Here is a 23,446-nt window from a genome sequence, read left to right as displayed (position 1 = left end):
TGTGTGTGTGTCTGTGTGTCTATGTATCTGTGTGTGTGTACCGAGAGCCATGTCATGCATGTAGAGACCAGAGACCAACTTTGTGGAATAGTTTCTCTCTTTGTAGTTGCATATAGGTTTCCCAGACTGAACTCTGGTCGTCAGGCTGTCTAGCACTTTCCTGTTTGCCCTTTCTGGCTGAGCCATCTTGCCAGATCTATCCTGTTTTCTAGTGAGGAAGGAATCCCGGGGAGGAGCTGTGTTTGGCCTCAGTCCTCAGAAATTGCAACTCTCAACTCAGTCTCCTGCCTCCAATTCAGGGCTCTGACACTCCCTGGCATTGTGCGGCTTTTTACCAGGTCCCCTCAGCATGCCCCTGCGCCCTGCCAGGTGGGCCCGTCAAGGCTGGAGTGGGCAAGTTCTGGCTCCCTGGAAGAGAGCATCCCTTTCCGTGTGGTGGCAGATGTACTTGTCCGCACTGTACTGTTTTTATATCTGATGGATTTCCTGTGGGGACCAAAGACAGCCTCCAGGGCCTCTGGGTTGGAAGCTATGGGTAGGGAGACCCCGTGGACAGTTCTTTCCTAGAGCTTGATACAATGGGACTCAAGGCTTAGCTTTGGAGAACCCTCCACCATCCTGGTCACAGAGCCAGGCTGGGATCCAGGCCACCATGGACTTAGCCTGAGGTGGGGGTGGGGGTTAGATAGCCGGGGGCCAGTGACGCGGCAGCTGGGTGTGCTGGGAGCTGGCTTTCCCTGAACTTGTTGGCCGTAAGCCCGACCCAGAATAGCTCAGGGCTGAGCCCAGCCTGGGTCAGACCTGTATGTGCATGAACTCGGCCTTATGTACTAAGACACTGGTGTGTAGGGGAGTGCCTTGCATTCCGCATGCATCTCCGTGTGTGTCTGTGTGCCGTCAGTCTATGTCCTTGTACATGGATGCACAAGCGTCCATCAGTGGACCTACCACCATGGAGATGCGTAGCCCAAGGGCCCCGCCTTTCCGGTGGTGGAGGACCCAGGTGACCCAGCTGAGTGCATATCCTGCCCCACGTCTCACATGGGGAACTGCACGTATGCGCATGCCATGTGCAAATCTGTGAGGATCTGAAACAGGAGCCCTGTGATGCCAAGGGCAAGGGTGAGGGAGTCAGTAGATCCTGTCCTTTGGGTACTACCAGGGGCGGGGTGCAGAATCCGGTCCTCAGTCAAGGACTAACTGGAAGAGATGCTGGATAGGCCTTGCCTCGTGGTGGCAGATAATAAAACAGGGAGTGGGGATGCCGAGTGGGTGAGCAAGCCCAGGGCTCAGTAACCAGCCCCCGACCAGGAGTCACATCTCACGAAGGATGCTGGGACACCGCTTTCTTCCTTCCTGTCGAGAGCCTAGACAGCACTGCCCCCCCCCCCAAGACACTTGTGCAGATGAAGAAACTGAGGCCGAGAGAAGGAAAGGGCTGACTCAGGCATCTGGCACAAAACCAAACCCTTCCAGCTCACGGCCTGCCCTGCCTACCAAAAAGAGGCAGGCAGGCAGGGGCAGGATTAGAGAAGTGGGCATCTCCGGGAATGGGGCTCCCTGGGTGGGGGCAGGGCACGCGGGAAAGAGTATTGAAAGCAGCAGAGCTGGGGCTGAGGTGTCAGCTCAGTCAGTTCCACACTTGCATGTAGGCATGATCCCCACAGCCCACATTAAAAGTCCGGGTGTGGTGGTGTATGCTTGTAATCCCGGCACCCGGGAAGCAGGGACAGGCAGGGACTCGCTGGCCAGTCAGTTTAGTCTGTGTAGTTAGGTGAAGGCCAGTGAGTCTCAAAAATAAACACAGCCAAATATGTCTCTCTCTCTCTCTCTCTCTCTCACACACACACACACACATCATACATGCAAAAAAAGAGAACCTGTATGTAATACATTTACCTTAAAAATATTTAAAAGGAAAAAAGAAAGGAAGAAAGGAAGGAAGGAAGGAAGGAAGGAAGGAAGGAAGGAAGGAAGGAAGGAAGGAAGAAAGGAGATGTCTTGGCCAAGTGGCCAAGTGGGGAGGGAAGAGACTGGGGGAGGGTCCTTAACGACGGAGACCAAGATTGGGGTAGGGGGTGACTGAGAGTTACCAACCGTGGTGGAACCGGTTAGTGGACAACAAACGCAGAGCTTGCCATTGTAGGGCATATTGGCCGACCTTAAATGCTCACCAAAAAGCAACCCGGGCGAGCCAGGGTTGCTGAGTTTGGCAGGCCCCTTCTCAGAGACTCTTACAAGTCTCTCTTCTCTCCAGCAGAATGCAGGGAGGCTGTCCAAAACTTGGGTAGGGGGCAGGTGGACTCTCCTTGCTCTCTTTCCCAGCTGTCTCTTCCCCAGGCCTCTCTCTGTGCTCAGCCAGACTAGTCAGCTCCTAGGGGCCGGGGCCGCTGCAGGTGGAGGGGTGACTTGCTCGCTGGCCAAACGCGAGCCCGGCAGCCGGACAGCAGGGCTCATTGTTACAGGTTTGAACCATGGTCCCTCCTCCTTCCAAGAGTTTGGTTTGGAACTGCGCTGCTCTTTCCAAGGTCGAAGGCTTTGGCACAGGAAACTGGACAGCTTCAGGCTGTACCCGGAATGAATGCAGGGGGCCTACTTCAAGGTCACACAGAGCAGTAGCTGCTACCGAAGCATGCCCAGTTCAAGGGGCCGCTGGTCATCATGGCCGACTGCTCTAAGCAACAAGTTTCCCGAATCTACCCAGGGCTCCTTCGCGGGTGTGCGGGGATAAGGGTGGGGAGCCCGGTGACCCAATTGGGGTCGGCAAGGTCTCAGAGCTACAGCGTGGGCTGAGTGGGTGGGTAAGAAAATCGGGGTGGCTCAGGCACTGCCTGCGGTCCTCGGACCGGGAGAAGGAGATAAGAGGCGAAAAGACAGCCAGGGTGCGATCATGGGAAGCTCGCGGACCGGAATAGAGCTTTCGCAGTCCGGCGGGAGAGGTACTGGGAGAGAGTTGTTGGCTCGGGGACATTCCGAGGCCGCGCCCCGCCTACTCGGAGACGCCCCCGCGCCGGCAACACCTCGGGGCGGGGCGCGGAGAGGGAGGGTGGCCCGGCGCGGAGCGGCGCAGCGGCCACTCGGGGCTCAGCGGCGCACGGCGCAGGTAAGGGCGCGCGTCGGTGGGCGGGGTCCGCCGCCCCACGAGCTCTGCGGCGGGTGGGGGCTCTCGCCTCCTCCCGCTGCCATGGTCACGAGCCCTCCATCTTCCGTCTCAGCTTCCTCCTCCCGATCCCGATTTAAACGCAGGGCGGGGTCCAACCCCCTGCAGACGTGCAGAGTGCGAGCGCAGGCCAGAACCCGGGTGCAGGGGTAGCGCGCAGAGGGAGAGAGGCTGCCAGGAGCAGGTGACCTGGCTGGTCAGGGCGGAAGGACTGACAGAGAAGGCGAGAAGGTGGTGTGGCCTGCCTCGGAGGAGCCAAGACGGATATCTGAATGTTGGAGCAGCGTAGTTTGGGCAACTCCCGGGACTGACTGGCCGCATGGCAGGCCGAGGAAGGGGAAGCTAAAGCAGAGACTGGGATGCATGTAGGGCAAGAAGCTCGGACCCAGGGAGAGGCAGAGACCGGGGCTGAAGGCTGGAGGGCCGGTGTGACAGTTCTGTGCACTTGTCTGGAGCAGACACTTTCCCCACTGCCCACCGGGCGTGTAGGTTGATTAGTTGGGCCTCCAGCATAGCCCAGGAAAAGGTCTCCACAGCAGAAATAAGGTCCATGCCACTCCAGACCAGGAAATACCAGAGTGAGTGCCATGCTAGGGTGCGGCTTAGGGGCCTGAGGGGCCAGGACTGGGGGAGGGTAGGGAAAGCCCCAGTGACCCTGCTTGGGATCGATCTGCTGTGGACGGAGGCCAGGAACGCAGAGGAGAGGTCCAGCTACTGTTTAGATGGCCACAAGAACAGTAGCTGTGTCACCTGTGCACCCAACTTAACTTTTTGGCCTCACCCTGCCTGTTTGTGAGCATCAAGTCTACCCGGGGATGAGGAGGGAGGCTGGGCCCTGCCGGGAATGCACTTGCTTACCTCAGTGAGTCACCCAGCACCCCTGAGCCACTTGGGGCTGGGAGTCAGGGGCCTGGGTCTGAGCTCTGCGCCTGATCCGCCTGATCCGCAGGTAGTATCTCCAGACCCTCTTGGACTTTCCATGCCTCAAATTCACCTTTGGCACAGCCTGCCACTAAGGACCCTGGAGTTGGCAGGATGGAGACCATGAGGAGGGCCACGCTGTTGCCCAGAGGGGTATGGGATGGTGCTGTGCCCAGGGCGAGAGAGGAGAATACTCTTGCTGCTACTCAAACACGTGTCTGGCCTGTTATACTCGCAACACCACTTCTAGAGGAGCCCAGAGCTCCTAGCTGGGAGGCTTCTATATCAGAGTCCAGGCACAGCCTTCCCAGGCTACCTGACCTTCTATGCTTGATGTCTGCCCTTTCCTCAGGGCGATGTGATTTCCTGGGGGTGGAAATCCTTCTGGGACCACAGACCTAAAAGGTGCTACTATAGAGTTCGTGGCTGCTAACTTGGGTCTGTTGGATCTACCCAGGTCCAGTCTCTGCTCTGGGATGTTTGGGGATGCGGAACCCAAGGACCAGGTTCCATGCCAGAAAAAGCGTCTGTCTACCGTTCATTCTTTTGAGGGGGCAACCCCAAGAGTTTGAAATGTCTTGATCTAGTTAGATCTCTGTTTCAGAGAGGACCAGGGACGGGTAAGCTGGGACGTCATAGGCTGAGATGGGTCTCTTGTGGACAGCAGGTGACGTGTGTGAGGGTAGCTCAAGGTGACAGAAATAGACTTTCCATTCTATTGATGTCTGGAAACACGGTTGAGGGTCAGGGAGGTCTAGGTCCCTCAGCTATGCTCTCATGGTCAGTGGAAACTGTGCCAGAGGCTCCCGAGTCTCCCCTTCCACCCTCTGCTTGTGTGGGTCTGGGGGGAAGGGAGGCACTACGTTTACTATCAGCAAAGATGGCTGCTGCTGCTTTGGCTTCTAGCAGTTTCCTTTTCCTGCCTCTCCTTCTCCCCACGCAGCAGAGCAGCAGCAGGAAAGGTGGGGCAGGAATGTCTGAGCCAGAGTTCTGAGGTCCCCGCCCTGCTCTGTCCTGGAGCTGATGCTCCTGAGTCCTAGGTTCTGCCAGGGACCTGTGATGCTCCTGTGACATTTGGGGTGCCTTCAGGAAGATTGAGCCCCCCTTAACATTTGCTGGGGTCTACCTGCCCATCCTTGGCCACCCTGATGACTTCTGACCCACCCCAGTCTGCTTAATTTCAAAAGTTTTCAGAGTGTCAGGACAAAGCAGAGTGAAGATTCTTTAACTCCACCCTGAGGCGTCTCTCTTAGGTCAGCCATTCGGGCAGATGAACATCCGTGCCAAAGGGAGACAGCTTTGGGAGGCTCTGCCTGAGCAGGGCCAAAGACAGCGCCGAAGACAGTGGGATAGGTTCAGACATGTCCTCACTCCCCCTACCTCGTGTCAGGAGGCTGCTGCGTTGATGCTGGCTTAGAAGATCCCTCAGTTAGGGCAGAACAGTTCAAGGCTCCATCTGACCTAACCCAGTGACCCTGCTCCTGAGTGGGACCCACCCAAACTGCTCAGTCTGGCCGGGGGTTGGGGGGATAGACAGAGAGGAGCCGGGCTCCTGTCCATGCTGAGTTTTCTCACTGCTTGGCCCCATCTGTCACCTGTCACCAGGTTTGTCTTGCTGAGTCTAATGTTGAATCTTCTACTGCCTTGTTCTGAAACTCTCCATGATCTTCAAGGTTGACTGAGGAAAATCAGGCTTGTCCAATGGCCCATGAAGGCGGGCTATCCTCACGGGCGGGGCAGGCACTCCAATGAGTCCTTCTTTTACTTCTCCTGCTTCTGTGCTGTCTTCTCCCTGCTGCTTTTCCTCCTTCCTTCCCTCCCTCCCTCCCTCCCTCCCTCCCTCCCTCCCTCCCTCCCTTCCCTCCCTCCCTCTCTCCCTCCCTCTGTCTCTCCCTCCCTTCCCTCACTCCTTCTCTTTCTACCTTCCTTTCTGACAAGGTCATAGTCTTAGCCCAGGCTGCCCTCAAGTCCATAGCAAAATCCTGCTGCCTCTGCCTCCCCAGTGCGGGATGTGCCCTACTGCGCTCTGCTGGTCTCTTGTCTCCCCTGTGGCGTCACCGGGAGGATTCCAAACTGCTGTTGTATCAGATCTCTCCTGGTTTACTGAGCTCTTATTTAGTGACAAGGACCCTGAGCCTGGATATCAGAGTATTGTTTAGCTCTTCTGATAGCATGTGAGTCCCTTGCCCCAAAGATTACAGAGTTCCTGAGTGGGGCCTTTCCCCTCTCAGTGGAAAGATGTCCAGGACAAAGAACGACGAGGTAGTTACCCCGCTACGTGCCTGGATTCACGTAGTATCTGAGCAGGCCAAAACTGAGCCGGAAGAACACAAGCTTTTGGGTGGGAAGAGAGGCTTCCCTTGGTAGTTTTCAGCTTTTATTCTCTCCAGAGCCCCAACCCCACCCCCCACCTCCCCACCCCCCTCCGTCAGAGAGCAGGACAGTGTCAGTAGCCGGAATAGGCCTCCTCTCTGTGGGAAGCTAGGCTCACTGATTGACTCTGATGCGGATGGTTCTGGGCCGTACCTCTGGGAACTAGGGAGGATATTTGTGCCCCTGCCATGTTCTCTGGGCTGTGACCTGTGTCCTTCCTACCCAGTAGGTCGAGTGTCCCATACCCTGGCTATGTGTACCTCTGAGGAGGCCGACCTGCTCCGGCTGGAGGAGGTCTTCTCAACGACTCTTGATCGAATCATCAGTCTTATCCTGAAGCCTCTGCTCTCAGCTGGTGAGTGTAGGCCTCTGTGGGGAAGGAAAAGAGCACAGGAGGGCCTCGAGGGGGAAACGATTTCTCCCTTGTCAGACATTCTGAGACAGCCTTCTCAAACTCAAGTGGAAGTGCTGGCAATGCCATCTTCTGATGGCTGTTGCTTTCCCAAATGGCTTCTGAGGACCACAGGTCTATGTGTCCCACTTGCCTCACTCCCTGTTCCCACACAGAGCTCCTTGGGATACTTTGGAAAGCCCCGATTAGAAGGCAGGACACATAAGGCTTTCCACCTGGGGGGGTCTCCCTTGGGATGACCTTGGGCAGGTGTGTTCCTCTCTCACAACCTGTTTGTGAATCTCTCAGATGGCTGGGAGTGACCTTGAAGACTTCATGTTCTGTATCTGGGTCTGAAGAGAAGAGGCAGAGACTCAGAGGAGCTAGGAGTCTTGGTTCCCCAAAATGATTAGGGTCGTCCTGTTAAGAAGGAGACACACAGCCGGGCGGTGGTGGCGCACGCCTGTAATCCCAGCACTCTGGGAGGCAGAGGCAGGTGGATTTCTGAGTTCGAGACCAGCCTGGTCTACAGAGTGAGTTCCAGGACAGCCAGGGCTATACAGAGAAACCCTGTCTCAAAAAAACAAAATCTGAAAAAAGAAGGAGGCACGCATACAACCCTAATTACTCCGGGTTCAGCCCTTTACCCCAGCATGCCCTGCCCCCCCCCAGGAGCTCTGTGGGGGTACTAGTGCAGTCCTGAGCAGCCCAGAGCTACAGGACCACCCAGCAAGGCCAGCTCAGGGTGGCTTTGCTTTCCACAGACCCGGAACCCTCAGATCCCTGTGGCAAAGAGTGCCTTCGGCTTCTGCAGCAGCTGCATGACAGTGCCCAGCGGTTGTGGGACGTGACAGAGCAGAGCCTGCTTTCGCTGCGGCAGAGGCTGTATCACCCATCTTCCTTGGATCTGGAGGCCGTTCTGTTACTGAGAGATGCTGACCTCGTCTTACAAACCCACGTGGAGTAAGATGCCCCATGCCCGCCCCATGTCAGGGCAGTCTGTTGATTGGCCACAGTGCCAGAGTGCCATCTCTGCTATTTGGTCCTAAGGGTCAGCTGGAGTGGGTCTCCTGTGGGCTAAGGTATTGGTTTGGCAGCAGGTGTATAGGCTCAGACCTGAACCAGGCCTATGAGATAAAACTGTTGGGTCACGGCTTGAGGGTGTCAAGCAGTTGCCTGGACCATCAGGATTCTGGTTGCTCAGTGGGTGGGATCTGGGATCCCCCAAGAGGGGAGGGGCTGAGCATGCACTGGGAGCTGGGCCTTCAAGGTGATCCTGGGTTGCTCGTAGGTACATCAAGTCCTATACTGACTGTGTGGTGGTGCAAGACTTTCAGAAGGTCTCAGGGAAGAAGAGGTGAGCTTGGAGCTACCACAGTAGCCCCTGCGTGGGCGTGAGTGTCTGGGGACGGGGAGTCGGGAAAGCCTGCCGCAAAGCAGCAGGGTGGGTGCTTTTCACCCCCCACTTGAGTGTCTGCAGTTACCGTCCCTATCTCCTCTGAGGTAAGGACGCAAAGCTCTCAGGAAGAGAGCTCAGCCTTTTTCTGGGTTAATGGAGTACAGGGTTGGTGTCCTGGTCTGGAAACTGGGAGAATGGTTACAACAGGGCGGGGGGGGGGGGGGGGGAGCTACAGGTGGACAAAAGCTTGGAATGGGGGAGGGGTTTGTAGTATGTGGTAATGTAGGAGAGGTTTGTAAATGCAGCGAGTTCTGGAGGAGTCAGTACAAGGCAGTGTGGCAGCTGCTGTCCCCTGCGAGCTCCCAGTACCAGGACCTCCACCAGCCGCTCGCTGACCACGTGCAGAAATACGCCCTCCTCCTCCAGAGCCTCAGGGACACCCTTGATGAGGTGGGTACCAAAAGCAATCCAGGGATGGAGGTGGGGGTGTGGGGAAGAGGAGAATCAGGGCTCAGGCTCAGGGAACCAAGTTACTCCATAGGGAGGGGCCCTGAGAGAACACTGCCCTTCCCTGGGGAGGGGCTCTGGGGCCGTGAATCTGCCCTCGGTAATCTTGGGCAAACCACTCTCCCTTGATGATACACTTGACACCCAAAGAACAGACATAGAATTCTTGACTCAGTGCGAGGACATATGTCCCAGGGCCACACTATGGTGTCATTGAAATAGCCATCTGGAAGCACCTTCGTGCTCCCTTCCTGTGCCCAGAAGAGTTGTCAGAGAGAAGAGAGTGAGCTGGGCTGTGGTTTATATTTAGGCCTGACTGGCTGAGGCTAGGCCGGGACCCTCGTGGCCGTCACCGGGATGGGGGCTGTTTCCAAGTCCGTCAGACCCTCCCTCCTTCCCTGTCCTCCCAACAGAACCATCCAGCCCAGGAGCTGGTGATGCGTGCAGTTACCCTGTTTAAAAACCTGCAGTCCTTCATGAGGCAGGCCTTGGACCAAGCGCAGGCCACACAGGCCCTGTGGCAAACACTCAGCAGCCGGCTGAGGGTGAGTCTGGGGCTTTGGGACTGTCAGGGAAGGGGGTTGTTCCCTATTGGGTGTGAGGCTGTGCTGAGTGGTCTGAGCAGCTCTGTGGCTCAGTTTCCCCATCTGGAAGGAGGACTGGTGGCTGTCAGTCACCCTTAGCCATCGGCTCGGGCAGCAGAACTGACTTTTCTGGGGGGTGTCACCAGTTAGGCGTGCCCGTCACTGTCTGGCACAGCATGTAATGCCCCTGCAGGAATGAGAGTCCCCAGAAGACACAGTGGGCTTGGGCCAGGAGTAGAGCAGGCCAGAATAACCGTGGGGGACAGAGGGTGTAGCATACCAGGTGAGGGTATCAGGAACCTGCTGGCTGTGATGGGGGCAGTATGGAACCCACCCGGGAAAGAACAGAGAAAGAAACCAAGCTGATCTTTCGGACTGGATCAGGGGTGATTCTACCCCTCCCTACCCCCTGCATCTTGGCACATCAGCGTGTGTGTGTGTGTGTGTGTGTGTGTGTGTGTGTGTGTGTGTGTGTGTGAAAGAGAGAGAGAGAGAGAGAGAGAGAGAGAGAGAGAAAGACACACACACACACACACACACACACACACACACACACACACACGGACGGACGGACGGACGGACGGACGGACGGACGGATGGATGGACGGACAGACGGACACCTTCTTGTCTCCCTCTTTACCCCACCAGGGTGTGCTCTGCGTCCCTACTCACCGACTCTTGCAGGACAGCCAGGACATCCCCGTGGTGGTCTCCCCGATGCGGGCTGAGCGCGTGCTGCTCTTCGATGATGCCCTTGTCCTGCTGCAGGTTAGGAGGGGGGCCATGAGGTGGGGCTTCTGGGGTCAGATTAGACACTGAACGGGAAAGGATCAGAGCCAAGCACTGGGACTGGGAGTCAAGAGGAAGCTGTACGAGGCTTCGGGGTCTGTCCCATAGCCAGTGGCCTTGGCCAAGCTCCCCTGGCACTGTGGTGCTCACAGCCCCGCCTCAGCCCGGAAGGCAGCCCGGCTTGGGGCTTGTTCTGATTGTGTCTGGAACCCCCTCTCCTGCTGCTGCAGTTTGTCTACCAGAGGTTTCCAGCCCTTCCCTGCTTGTCTGAGTTCCTTTCCTTGTTGCTGCTACAAAATGCCTGACAAAACAATAACTTGAGGGAAAGAGGGAAGGGGAAGGGAGGGAGGGAGAGAAGGAGGGAGGGGAAGAGGAAATAAGGGGGAGAGAGGGAGAGAGGGAGGAGGGGGAGAGGGAAGAAGAGAGGAAGGAGAGAGGGAGAGAGGGGAGAGGAAAGAAGAGAGGGAGGGAGGGCGGGAGGGAGGGAATAAGGGAGCGGAAAAGGGAGGAAGGGTTCGTTTTTGTTTTAGCCTCAGCTGTTGTTTCCTTAGGACTTATTTGTCTCTGCTATGACCTATAGACTCCTCTATTCTCAGGCTTGGCCTTGAGCCCCTTCCACTTCCGGGTCAAGTGAGCAGCCTGCTTGAGCCAAATGGGAGATGATAACCTTGCAGAGAAAGGGACTTCCCACCAGGCTCAGGGCAGGGCAGCCTCTCTGGTAGGAGGATAAACTTGAGCAAAGGTGAAGCAAACTGAGGAGGGCATGGCGCCTGAGCAGCTGATGCTCAGAGCGCAGAGAATTCGGAGGCAGTGCGTGAGCCTGTGCGCCTCAGGCTCTGCGGCCTCCAGGCCTCGGTCCCCAGGCCTCCATCCCCAACAAGAGGGACCTTGGAGGTTTGCAGCTGAGGCTGCCAGGGGACAGCTGTGTTTCTAGAAAACCCTGGCAACCCACATGGGGTGAGGGAGGCCTGTCCAGGTCCTAGGGTGAGAGAAGAAGGAGGAGCTGCAGGCCTCTGTGGAAGGCCCGGGCTCTGCGGCTGGCGTCTGGAGGCTTCAGGGCAAGTGACTCTGTAAATGCAGCTCTGGACAGCACCTGTGCCTCTCCTTCCAGGGCCACAACGTCCACACTTTCGACCTGAAGTTGGTGTGGGTGGATCCTGGCCAGGACAAGTGAGTGGCTTCTCTGCGGGTGCCCCAGACTTGTCCTCTCTGTGCCCCGTGACATCCGCTCACATCTCCAGGCTCCCATGTGCGCCCCACTTCCTGGACAGAAACGGGGCTCACTGCTCGATTACTCCTGTCTGCCTAGGCATGTGCTCCATATCCTCACTCCTGAGGACGAGTTCTCCTTTTGCACCAGAGACCACCAGAGCCAGGTGAATGCACGAGTGGTGGGGGGCGTGAAATCAGAAGCCAGCGGAGGGCAGAGTGCTGATCCTACAGGCGGGTCAGGGGTGTGCCTGGGCGTGGGTATCAGGGTGTTAGAGGAATGGGGTTATGTTGGAGTGGAGGCCCTGTGTAGCCTCTGGGTTGTCTAGTCTCTGGGCTGCTCAAAGGATCTCCCGTCTGCTACCGTGCCTCAGGAGGGCAGTGTGCCTGAGGACAGGGTTGAAGGGAAGGGACTCAGTACCCTGGGAGGCCTCTTTAGGCCATACCTGCAGCAGCGATGACATGTCCCCTGCCTTCCTCTCCCACCCACCAGGATGAGTGGCAGTGGAAGGTGACCCAGGCTGTGTGCCAGGCCCTATGTGGCAAGAAGGACTTCCCTGTGCTGGGATCAGACCGGAAGCTGTCTGTGCCTCCTGAATGTCGCCAGGTGACCTGTGCTTACACTTTCCGCCGTGAGGGCCGTCTCTGCCAGGCTACCTATGAGGGCGAGTGGTGTCGCGCCAAGCCCCACGGCAGGTGAGTCGCCACCGCTGTGAGCTAAGCACTTCCAGCACGCCATCAGAAAGAAGGATCTTGCTAGAAATCCCATTGACTAGGACTTTTTTTTTTAAGATTTATTTGTTATTATATGTGCGTACACTGTAGCTGTCTTCAGACACACCAGAAGAGGGACTCTGTCTCACTGAGGATGGTTGTGAGCCACCATGTGGTTGCTGGGATTTGAACTCGGGACCTTCGGAAGAGCAGTCAGTGCTCTTAACCACTGAGCCATCTCTCCAGCCCCAGCTAGGAGTTTTTTAAAGCTTGACGTTATGTTCTGCAACTCCTGTGGTTCAAGTGGAAAGGAGAATGCAAATGTTTCCAGGGTTCTCCCCATGGGAAGAATTAAGGGTACCCCGGTGCCCCACAAGGCTGCTTGTACAGCCGTACCAGGAAATGGGGGCACTTTCTGTGAGGTATCTCCGTGCTCACGGGAGGACTAGGCGAACAGAAAGTCTAGTGGGAAGAAGCTAGAGTAGAGAAAGGGAGGGATGTTGAGGGCTCTGGGGATGCAGCTGTCTGGGGATGGGCCTGGCGGCCTGATGCCGTGGACTTCCTGTGTTCCAGAGGAACCCTGAAGTGGCGCAATGGTCAGAACCACTCTGGGGATTTCTGCCAGGGCCTGGAGCATGGGTAAGGCTGGCTGGGCAGGTGCTGCCTTGTGAGGCATCCAGCTGTGCCTCACCGAGAAGCTGTGACCCGGTGGCTCCCCCAAATTCCCAAGCCTCAAATGGGTGGTGGGATGGCCCAGCTCCTTTCCCCACATAGATGCAGACGGAGCACCTGGCGGAAATAGGGACGTGGGTCTCAGCCTTCCTTCCCGTGGTGGGGGAGGGGTGTCCCCAGGACCTTTTGTAAGGGAAACCGGGACTCTGAGATCTACTGGGGGACTCCTTGAAGACAAGGACAAGTGTGTAGTGTAGAGGGACGTGATCAGGCAAGCAGCCTGGTTACTCACATCCAACCCCACCCAACCACCCGCTTAGCTTTGGCGTCCGCCTGGTGCCCCAGGCCTCTGAGGACAAGTTTGACTGTTACAAGTGCCACTGGCGGGAAGGCAAGATGTGTGAGTACGGCATCTGTGAGTAAGTGACCTTTGGCCTGCAGGGGGAAGGGGGTGGGGGGAGCGGGGGTGTGTCCCCAGAACTGAGCTCCTTGAGGTGCGTCTCTCCAGGTACGGCACTGGCAAGGTATACGAGGGCTATTTTCAGGCCGGTCTGCGGCACGGATTTGGCATCCTCCACAGTGCCCCGCAGGCCCCCCAGCCCTTTACGTACACGGGCCACTGGGAGAGAGGCCAGAGGAGTGGCTACGGCATTGAGGAGAGGAACAGGTGAGTAGAGAGAAGCCAGAGGTCCGGATGGCTCAAGCCACAGCCCCTCTCTGTCACCTGTGCACCCCTTCAGCTTCTTTGTCTTGTTCTGTCCTGCACACCTGTCACCTGTCTCTGTGGGGCTTCCCTCCATCCCTCCGTCGATGCTTCTTACTGCCACCTCTAGGGGGCTCCACCCAGCATGCCTTCCCCTAAGGGTGACACTCCCTTCTCTGCCATGTTCTCTTCCCTTTGGGGTTCATTTTCTAGTGCAATCTGTCTGCCCCCCTCCCCCACCAGCAGAGGACGCGGAAGGCACAAGGGAGCCGTCCTGGGCCTCCTCTCTCACGTTCCCTCTCTCCTTAGCGGTGAACGCTACATTGGCATGTGGAAGGCTGACCAGCGTCACGGTCCGGGAGTCATGATCACCCAGGCGGGCATCTATCAGGGCACATTCCACGAGGACAAGATGGCCGTGAGTAGTAGCCCCTGCCTTGGGCACTCTGTAGGTGAATTAAAGCCAAGCTGGGTGGGTAACAAGAGATGCCCAGCTCTGCCATCATTTACTCTGGCTTTGGCACGATCCAGGCCGCTTCTAGCCTCTCTTCTCCCTCTTTTGCAACTCAAGTCAGTGATGCTTATTGAACACATGCGCGCTAGTAAGAGTCAGGTGTGCCAGGGGACAGCCAGTGGCGTCCATGGACCCCTCACTGGCCCTGGCTTCACCATCTTCTGGAATCTTCGAGTGACTCCTGAGATTGATGCCCTTGTCTGTCCTTAGCATATAAATGACACCCATTTATTGATGGCACACATGAGAGAACCTGCCCAACATCACAGTCACATCCGGTCCAGACTGAGATCAAATCCAACTCCCGCTAGCCTGGGCTACCTCTTGCCTCTCTACTAGCCAGGGACTTGATATGTGGTGGGGCTCTGGGCAACAGCTGTACCTGGCTCTGTCCCTGGTTTTACGGCTTGTTTGTTTAGACTCCACTTGGTTCTGGGAAGAACCAGAGGAGACCTGAAAGAAACGGGGTAGGCAAGGCAAGGGTAGGCCCACAGCACGTCAGGGGCAAGCTGAACATGAACTTGTCAGTCAGCTTCCCGGCAGGTGCTTGATTGGCTCTGAGGACCCAGGGCAGCAGCAGGGAAGCCAGCCCTTCCTGAGCATCCAGGGGCTTCCTGGGTAGACTGCCCAGGGGGACGAGCCAAGTCCTAAGGCTAACTGGGGAAAACAAGGGGTGGGAATCACAGGGTGGAACCCTTCTGGGGAGGGCGGGGCCAAGGCTTGGGGGGTTCTCGGTTCTGTGGGTCAGTATCTACCCGCCCTGGCTTTCTGCTTTCTGTCCGGTCTCTCCCTCTCTCTCTCCTCCCCCCCCCCTCTCTCTCTCTCTCCTCCCTCTCTCTCTCCTCCCTCTCTCTCTCCTCCCTCTCTCTCTCCTCCATCTCTCTCTCCTCCTTCTCTCTCTCTCCTCCCTCTCTCTCTCCTCCCTTTCTCCTCCTTCTCTCTCTCTCTCTCTCTCTCTCTCTCTCACACACACACACACACACACACACACACACCTGTTCTCTTCCTTCCTGTCTAGGGCCCAGGCATCCTGCTATGTGACGATGACTCTCTGTACGAAGGCACTTTTACCAGGGACCTGAGGCTCCTAGGCAAGGTGAGCAGGCATCCGCTTGTCACCCTACCCCATAAGTCCCAGGTTCAAAGCCAGGGCTGACGGTAGAGGAAGGGCAGCAGGAGGATGCCCCTCCCGCCTCTGTGGTGTCCAAGGGCTCAGTCTCCCTGCCATGCAGCATGTAGTACTGGCTTAACAGAGTAAGGTGACAGGCACTGGAGGATTTACCTCCTGTCCAGAGGGCACAGTCTGGTTGTGTCTGTGCTGTGTTCTTGGAGAAACATCCCCACCCGAGTCTTGGACAGCTGTTCAAGAGTCACCATTCTTTCTGTGTCCCTGCTGGAATTGACATAGCAAAAGGTAACTGTGTTCCTGCTGGGCCTTTGGAAATCTGAGGATAATTTTGGATGCAGACGGACAGGCAGGTCTGATGCCATAGTAAGGAATTGCCGCTGGACCAAGCCACCTAGCCTCACAGCAGAGGTGGGCAAGACTTCTAGAATATTCCAGCACCTTGAATAGACAGGAGGAACACATGGTCACATGTTCCCATCTGACCCACCCAAGCAGGCCCAGTATTGACAACACTTGCCTGGACAGCTGGCTGGCTGGTCACACAGACATTTTTTTCTTCTCTCCTCTCTGCCCTCAGGGCAAGGTCACCTTCCCCAGTGGCTTCACCTTGGAAGGTTCTTTCAGCAATGGGACAGATCAAGGACTGCGTGTACAGGGCGTGCTGGACAGGGCTGCCCACCCACCTGACTCAAGCAGTCCAGGCAAGAGGTGAGAGCCCAACCTAATTGGCAGTGTGTATCTTTCCCGCCCAAGGCCTTGGGGCTCAGCGAAGGCCTTATTACCAGAGTTCCAGCCGGAGGCTATTGAAGTCTAGGGCTGGGTGCATAGGCTGCCGTACTGGTCGAAAAATAGGATTGTGAGTCTTATTTGACCCTGGTTTTAGGTTTTCTTCTTTTTTTTTTCTAGAAAGATTGTGAGTTGGTCTTAAAAGAAAGAGATAAATATATAGTTATAGATAGAGTTATAGTGCCCTTTGGTCGGTCTCTGAGCTCCCTGGTAGCCAAGAAACAACTTGGTAAGTAAAATTCCCCTACTTCTAGCAGCAGTTTGTCAGACAGAGTATTTTCCTATAGGAACAGAACACCCCTCTGGAAAACTCAGTTCAGGTGACTGACTCTTGCCATACTTGTTGAGAATCTGGATGGGTCAAAGTGAGAATTAAAGCAAACGGTCCCCGGTTGCATTTCAGAGGTTGGAGAGGGGCACAGGGGACTCGTTGGCCTACTGTCCCTGCATGCTACTTCTCTCTGACAGCAGGAGCTGGGAGAGGAGAGTGGTCCTGAAGAGGTCTGCCCCAGCCTGGCAGGGTGCAGGTGTGGGATACCTGTGAGGTGACAGCAGAGTATGGTTTTCTTGTGAGACGTACAGTCTAGTCTCATTCAGCCTGTCAGCAAGGCAGGATCCACCACAGGGAGGCTATGGGAGAGGGCAGGACAGAGGAAAAAGCAAGGAGAGCCTGGACTTCTGGGCACTGGTCTGTCTTGATTCAAGACAGACTGGATTTAGGCTCCAGAACTACGTACCTGTCTCTTCTCCGTCTCGGAATGCGATGATCCTCTCTCCGCCTTGTCCTCTTCTCTTTCCTTGGAGGTCAGCTGTCTGTATTCTGCGTCCTGCCCCATTCCTGGGGCCAGGCTGATCCCACCAATGCTCTTAGCGCCGTGCTGAGGGTTTGCTGGCTCTGGCTCCATCATCCGCATCTCTCACTGTTCCCAACCACAGACAGCTGGGACTGGGTGCCTTCCCTGTGGAGAACCGCTGGCAGGGAGTCTACAGCCCCTTCCGGGACTTCGTGCGTTTAGGCTGTCCTGGGGAAATGCAGGAAGCCCTCCTGGGCTTCCCCGGGCAGAGCTCCAAGAAGCTACACAAGTCCCAGGAGTACGTGTGTGATGAGAGGTGAGCCCTCTAGATGTCCGTGCAGGTCAGAGAGGGTTAGGGAGGCTCCTGGGGGTGGGTACTCACTCGGGGATGGGTAAGGGACACTGTGCATGGTGCTCCAGGAGCCATCCTGAGGACTGCGTGGGCAGCATGGAAGATATCCTAAAGGAGCTGCTGAAATACCGCGAGCCCGAGGCCCTGAAGCAGTACCTTGAGAAGGTGAGGGCCCAGGCATGGGGAGGCCTCCTGTGTCTCGCAGCATGGTGCTAACTGGTGGGGACAGCCCTATGGGGTTCCTGGTTCTCAGAGGGCCTCGGTGTACCTGTCCGGGAGGCTGGTCTGGGCTTACTGCACTCCAGACCCTGGCTCTAAGCATCCCTGTTGGGTCTCATGGGTCCAGGCTCTGGGCAATTCCCGACACCCCCTGGGGAAGTTATTCTGCACCCTGATGCTGACCTTAAAGGCCACATACTCAGGCATGGGGTCCAACAAACACCTGCAGGAGATGGCCAAGGAGGAGGTGAAGCAACATGCCTGCGAACTTTGGGCTGCCTACAGGTGAGCCTGTCCCAGGGTCATGACCACTCCCTAGGGACTAGCCCAGGATGGCCCTTTCCAAGCCTTGGCTCTGTCCGATGGCTCTAACCCACATCTTGTTTGGTACAGGCTCAGAGGTTGGTCAGTGAGTCAGTGGTGGCCAGAGGTGTAAGAGATGGCAGCAAGGGCCTCTGATAGCTCCTGGCCAGGGGCCAATTCCTGTCTGGTCCCTGACACACCCCCTGATCCTATAGATACCCTACCTTTGCTGTAGGCTGAGTGTGACCCTGGATTTCAAGCTCTGTCTATCCTGTCCCAGGTAGAACTTAGGTCCCATGAGCATTACAGATAGGAGCTTCAGCTGCCACCAGAGTGCCAGGACAGCCCAACACTCACTGTAGCTCCAGCCTTCGACCCCCAGTGGCAGGAGAGGCTAGACTCTGCAAACATCCAATCCAGATCTAGCCAGGCAGTTCTGGGAGATGGGACCACCTGCCCTCACTTTTGGGAGGCTGGGAGGGTGGAGTCCTGATTCCGTGGGCAGCAGCCACATCACTCCCCTCTCACTGGTTTGCAGGGGTCTGCTGAAGGTTGCCCTACAGCACCAGGGCCAGACCCTGGAGGAGGAGAGCATGGAGACAAGGTACCTGGCAAGGGCCTTTGTACCTGGGGCCTCCCTCTGGGTGGCAAGGCTTCTTAGGAAAGCGCTGGGCATGTTTGCTCTCCACCAAGCATGGTGCATTGACCATTTATGCAACACAGTGACATACGACCTTGGTCCTGGGAGGCGCCCAGGAGCCGTGCCACGGTGCGCTAGATACATCTTTGCCTCATGCTTGAGTTGCACAGAGGGGGGAGCCGTTGCCAGAGGCTTCCAACCTCCTGTGCACCTTGACACTGAGGTGTGTGTGTGGGGGGGAGACTAAGTCACACAGAGCAGGAGTTAACTGTCCCCGGGACAGACTCCAGTTCTGCCAGCAGCGCAGCGGTGGCCCTGACAGCAGCGTCTCCACCCCTTCTGGCCTCCCAGGGACCTGCATGTGCACGAGGTGCTGCTGCCTCTCATCCTGCCCAAATTCTACTCAGAGCTCTTCACACTGTACCTGCTTCTCCATGAGAGAGAGGATGGACTGTACAGTGGGGGCATCAACAACCTCAGCCTGTTCTCCGACGCCAATCTGCTGGAGTTCCTGGACGTGCAGGAGTGAGCTTGCCCCTCCCTGCCGGCTCAGCCAAGGGTCCTGCCCAACCCCAACTGCGAGGCGTGCTCATCTATACAAACGCCACAGAGTGCTGGGGATGTGACTGGGTCTGGGTGCCCAATCATCCCAGCAAGGAGAAAACCTTTGTCCTCCGCCCCCCACAACTCCCCACCCCAGACTTTGCCAGAGCTCCACACCAGCCACTTCAGATTTATTGCCCTCTGGCTCAATTCTTCCACCCTCCCCCCAAGAGAGAGCTGGCCTTTCCTATCCCTTAGTTCCCACAGTCCTCGGTGTCCTACCCTGAGTGCTAGCCAGCGTTGACTGGGCCTGCCTCCAGACCCACCATTGGACTTGGACTGAGAGTAGGGGAGGAAGGGTCTTGAAGGGGAAACTGAGGGCTGCTCTGGGATCAGGTCAGACAGGTGTTTGCATCCCGCATCTAGTGCATCCCCTGCCCTCCCCCACCCCCACTGCCTCTAATACCCCCTTTTTCCTTAGTGCCCCTCTGACGCATGCATGTCACAAGTGCTTGGTTGTCCCTGCTGGGATCTCGGCATTCTCAGGCCCCATTCTTCTCCAGAACCTAGTGTTCCTTTGTCACACAGCCGTGGAAGAGCTCTTCCTCCAGGACCCAATGGCTTTCCTGGCCTCAGGCTGAGTGTATACCCCCCCCCCCCGAGAATGCCACAGTGACCCCATTCCCTTGCCCCTGCTTATGCTTAGCCCTTCCTGGGGGACACAGCAACAGGTCCTCCGAGCTCAGACTAGCAAAGCATCGCACCTCATGTCTCCAATTTCAGGCATCTGTGGCCCCTCAAGGACCTCAAGCTGACAAGCGATCAGGTGAGAGGGCTGTGTTCCGCTTGCCTGGGAGGAGGAGCCTGTGGTCCTGGGAGGAGGGGCCTGTGGTCCTGGGAGGAGGAGCTTGTGGCCCTGGGAGGAGGGGCCTGTGGTCCTGGGAGGAGGAGCTTGTGGCCCTGGGAGGAGGGGCCTGTGGTCCTGGGAGGAGGATGGGCCTGTGGTCTTGGGAGGAGGCGGGGCCTGTGGTCCTGGGAGGAGGAGCCTGTGGTCCTGGGAGGAGGGGCTTGTGGTCCTGGGAGGAGGGGCCTGTGGTCCTGGGAGGAGGAGGATGGGCCTGTGGTCTTGGGCGGAGGAGGGGCCTGTGGTCCTGGGAGGAGGAGGATGGGCCTGTGGTCCTGGGAGGAGGAGCCTGTGGTTCTGGAGCTTCTGAGTCTCCACTGCCTGTGGAGAGGCCAGAGAGGGAGGAGAGACCCCAGACTTCCTTCCTGTCTCAAGTGACTCCCATGTCACCAGGCTCCACAGCAGGCTCTACCCTTCTCCAGGCTGTGGTAGTGGCTTGGGTTCCTGAGCTCTGAGTCTCAGTTTTCTCCTGTGTAAAAAGAGCCACAGGAGACAGCCATGGTCAAGGGCATATGAGCCCACCCACTGTCTCAGGAGCATCTGTGTGCTCCTAGGGAGACACATTCTTGACCCCACCGCTTTTGCAATGCTAGGTGAAAATTCTACCACTGAGCCCATTAACCCTAACCCTAATGCATGCACAGTCCTACCGTATAACCATAGAGTCAGAAAGCAAGAAGTCAGCTCAGGAACCTGGGTTTCAACAAGCCCTTGGGGCTGGAGACCATGATACCAGCTTTTGGAATTGCGTGTCATCAAATAATCTGTCCCTCTTGGTCCTCTCGACCCCTTGGAGCCTAATTCCTCCATGAAGCTCTCAGTGGAGCTGTGGGTTTGTCCTGGGTCTCTTAGCCATCGGGGCGGGGATGTAATTAAGTCAGTGGTGGCACAGGTGTGAGTGGCAAGGGACCCCGAGGACAGAGCGTGTCAAGCTGGGTCCCTGTTTGCTCCTCACCGTTACAGAGATATTCTCTGGTCCAGAACAACTGTTTCCTGTCGGCCACTGAGTGTCTGCAGAAGATCGTGTGAGTGTCTGCCCTAGTGGGAGTGCATGGAAGGGCCTAGGGCGGGTGTGTGTGTGTGTGTGTGTGCGCGCGCGCGAGCGCGTGCTGTCCCTCCTCTTCCTCCTCCCAACACTGAGCCCCGAGGCCTTGACCAGGAGTTACACCCTGCTTACAGCACCACAATGAACGCTCCAGGGAAGCTGAAGGTGCTTGAGAAGACCTACGGGGAAATTGAGGCCACAGTGTCACGGGCGCTGGGCCGCGAATACAAACTGCCCATGGATGACCTGTTGCCGCTGCTTATCTACGTGGTGTCCCGAGCTCAGTGAGTGGGGACTGGGGACCCCTTCCCACGTTGTCTGCACCAAACACCGGACAGAGTAGGGAGGGAGTCGAAGCCCAGAAAGGAGCCTGGGATACAGCCGGGGGCCATTTCAGAGTGGTCTAGCTCTCTAGGCGGGGGTGGGGGGAACTGCTCCGCCCAGCTGTGGAGTGTGTCTGTCCCTGACCTCCCCACTCTGCTCTCCTTGGTTGCCATGGTATTTTCTCTAGAATCCAGCATCTGGGAGCTGAGATCCACTTCATGCGCGACATGATGGACCCTGCCCACACTGGAGGTCTCCATGGCTTCCTGCTCACAGCTTTAGAGGTGAGGGACCAGGGCTAAGAACCCAAGGAAATCCCTTCCCTGCTGCAGACACCATGGTGGGAAAAGCTCAAATCCCTGCCTTGCGTGTCTCTATGGGAAGGGCCCTCACAGGGCTAGCGCTTGTCCCAGAGCAGGTGAGCCTCAGCCCTCCAGGCTGCAGCTCCAAGCAGTGTGCAGAGGGAAGGCTGTTTGCCTGCAGAACCGGGGCTGTGTGTACACAAGGAGGTGGGGCGGTGCCTTTCAGAGCTTAGAACCATGCGCGCCGTTGGGAGCAGATCTACCAGCAGGCACCAATGTACCAGCTGCGTGTCTCTCTCTCTCTCTCCCCAGTCCTCTTATGAGCACATCAAGAAGGAAGACATGACAGGGCACCGTCTGCTCAGCCACAGGGACGCTTGAGAACTCTGGTGACCCAGCCACTCTGGACCAAGTGCCTGCCGTGGACTTTTGCAAAGCAAGCGCTACCCGCCTTCTCCCCAGTGCCTGGATCGAGGCAGGTTGGAGAGATGGTTCTCAAAGGAGTTGGTGTTCTTCCTACAGGGACACACCAACTGCAGCAGTGTGATCCCAGAGCTTATGGCTCTTTTGGCCTCAGGTCTGGGCTCTGATAAGCCTTTCCTCAGAATTAGCACCATCTCGGGTGAGGAACCCTGGCTGCACTGGGCCTCAGTCCTTACTGTTAGTCATCAGTCCCAGGCTGCATGCTGCATGATGGTCTCCATCATTCTTCCTGACCAGTTTACGGCAGCCCTTCCCAAGATCTGGCTTCATTCAGTTCTTTGGACTGAAATGGAAATTCTCACGTCAGAGTTCATCTCATTCCTTTTTCTCTCCTCCTGTCCCAAGCTGCAGATGCCTCTGTCTGCTCAGTTCTCTTTCCCATGAGGGAACCTGTTTCCTCCTGGTCAGCTGGGATTCAGGCTCAGGCTGGCTTTTCCTGGGGCAGGAAAACCTCAGGTGCATGCCGAGCTGCCCAGTTGCCCTTGGCAGGCCCCACGCTTTGCAAAGGCACGGAATATAAACACCGGCAGTCGGTCACCTGGCCTGGCTTGCCAGCAGACATACCTGAGACACTTTCTGACCTCTCTGTGGGAGCGAGCCGGGATATCCAAGGCTTGCTAATGCCCCGACAGACTAGAGCACCTCCTGGTTTATGACATATGATTCATGTAAGGGGGCAGTCTGAGGAGTTCACGGTTGTTATCATCAATACCATAACTGCCTAGATCCAGCAGGTAGAGCCAAGAAATAAGAGAATCATCAGGCTGGATATGACTCCGCCTCACAGAACGTAGGCCGGGAGTCAGGAGGCAAGACTGAGAGATGAGACACAGCTAGTCTCCAACATCTTTGCTGGGCCTTTTCATTCCCCCTCCTGCCTCATAATATGGTTTTTTCCCCTCCTTACGTTTCTGGGTGATGGCCACAATTACAGTCTACTTATTTATTCAGGGTTTTTAATAAACCCGTTTTTCATCTTTATGTGTGTACATGTGTATTCATGTGTGTGTTGGCATGTGCATGTTAGCATGTGTGTGTTTGCACATACAAAGGCAATAGCTAACCTCAGGTATTGTTCTCGACTGTTCTCTACCTTACTTTTTTGAAGCGGTCTGTCCTTGAACCTGGGGCTCACTGATTTACCTAGACTGGCTCCCCAGCAAGCCAAAGGGACTCTCTTGTCTCTGCCTCCCCGGGTCTGAGGCACAGCTGCGCAGCTTTATGCCCAGCTATTTAAAGTGGGCCCCAGGGGTGGATGTCAGGTCCTCAGGCTTATACAACAAATACTTTGCTGGTGAGCCATCTTGAAGTTCCTCGGCCCACCCCATTTTGTCTCTTCAGGGCATCTCCTGCCTGTGGGTGACTAGGAGCACGTGATGCTCATCTTGCCCCGATAGCTGCCCACAGATGGAATTCTTAGTTTCAAGAGGGACCAGACCCCTGTTCAGAAGCAGTCATAGTGAGAATACAGAGCTTGCTTCACTCTGGAAGTGGGAACTGTGTTCTTTCTATAAAAGGTGTGTAGTTCGCGCCCTGCCCAGGGGCACTCCAGAGAGGTTGAAGGGTCCACAAAGTCTGTTTGCCAGGACTGTGTAAGTCTGGGCATCCCGTGTCCCTTTATCACTCAGCTGTGATCTGGTCTCTGGGCACCTTTGCTAGAGAATCTGTGGGCTTCATGCGCTGGGT

General features: G+C 56.6%; 1 protein-coding gene across 4 annotated transcripts; it reads left to right on the top strand.

Annotated features, from left to right (window-relative positions):
* The first annotated feature begins 3,010 nt into the window (after positions 1–3,010).
* On the top strand, positions 3,011–22,739 carry Als2cl (ALS2 C-terminal like). Of its 4 annotated transcripts, none has more exons than XM_052187106.1 (26): positions 3,011–3,103; positions 6,681–6,809; positions 7,610–7,808; positions 8,137–8,202; positions 8,550–8,694; positions 9,165–9,296; positions 9,984–10,103; positions 11,236–11,294; positions 11,434–11,500; positions 11,827–12,029; positions 12,621–12,686; positions 13,040–13,138; positions 13,228–13,386; positions 13,732–13,840; positions 14,955–15,032; positions 15,643–15,773; positions 16,788–16,961; positions 17,066–17,162; positions 17,344–17,501; positions 18,058–18,123; positions 18,511–18,684; positions 19,486–19,528; positions 20,570–20,631; positions 20,786–20,935; positions 21,163–21,259; positions 21,590–22,739. In XM_052187106.1, the coding sequence occupies exons 2-26, from the start codon at positions 6,707–6,709 to the stop codon at positions 21,656–21,658; spliced, it is 2,826 nt and encodes a 941-aa protein (XP_052043066.1). In that variant the 5' UTR covers positions 3,011–3,103; positions 6,681–6,706; the 3' UTR covers positions 21,659–22,739. The 4 variants fall into 4 exon arrangements, with proteins under 4 accessions (XP_052043066.1, XP_052043067.1, XP_052043068.1 ...); XM_052187107.1 differs by having other exon boundaries at positions 3,030–3,103; positions 6,684–6,809; XM_052187105.1 differs by lacking the exon at positions 3,011–3,103 and adding an exon at positions 3,267–3,738.
* The last annotated feature ends 707 nt before the right edge of the window (positions 22,740–23,446 follow it).

This window comes from Apodemus sylvaticus, chromosome 7 (genome assembly GCF_947179515.1).
Source record: "Apodemus sylvaticus chromosome 7, mApoSyl1.1, whole genome shotgun sequence".
NCBI classification, from domain to species: domain Eukaryota; kingdom Metazoa; phylum Chordata; class Mammalia; order Rodentia; family Muridae; genus Apodemus; species Apodemus sylvaticus.
This window is presented reverse-complemented; position numbering and strand designations above follow the sequence as displayed.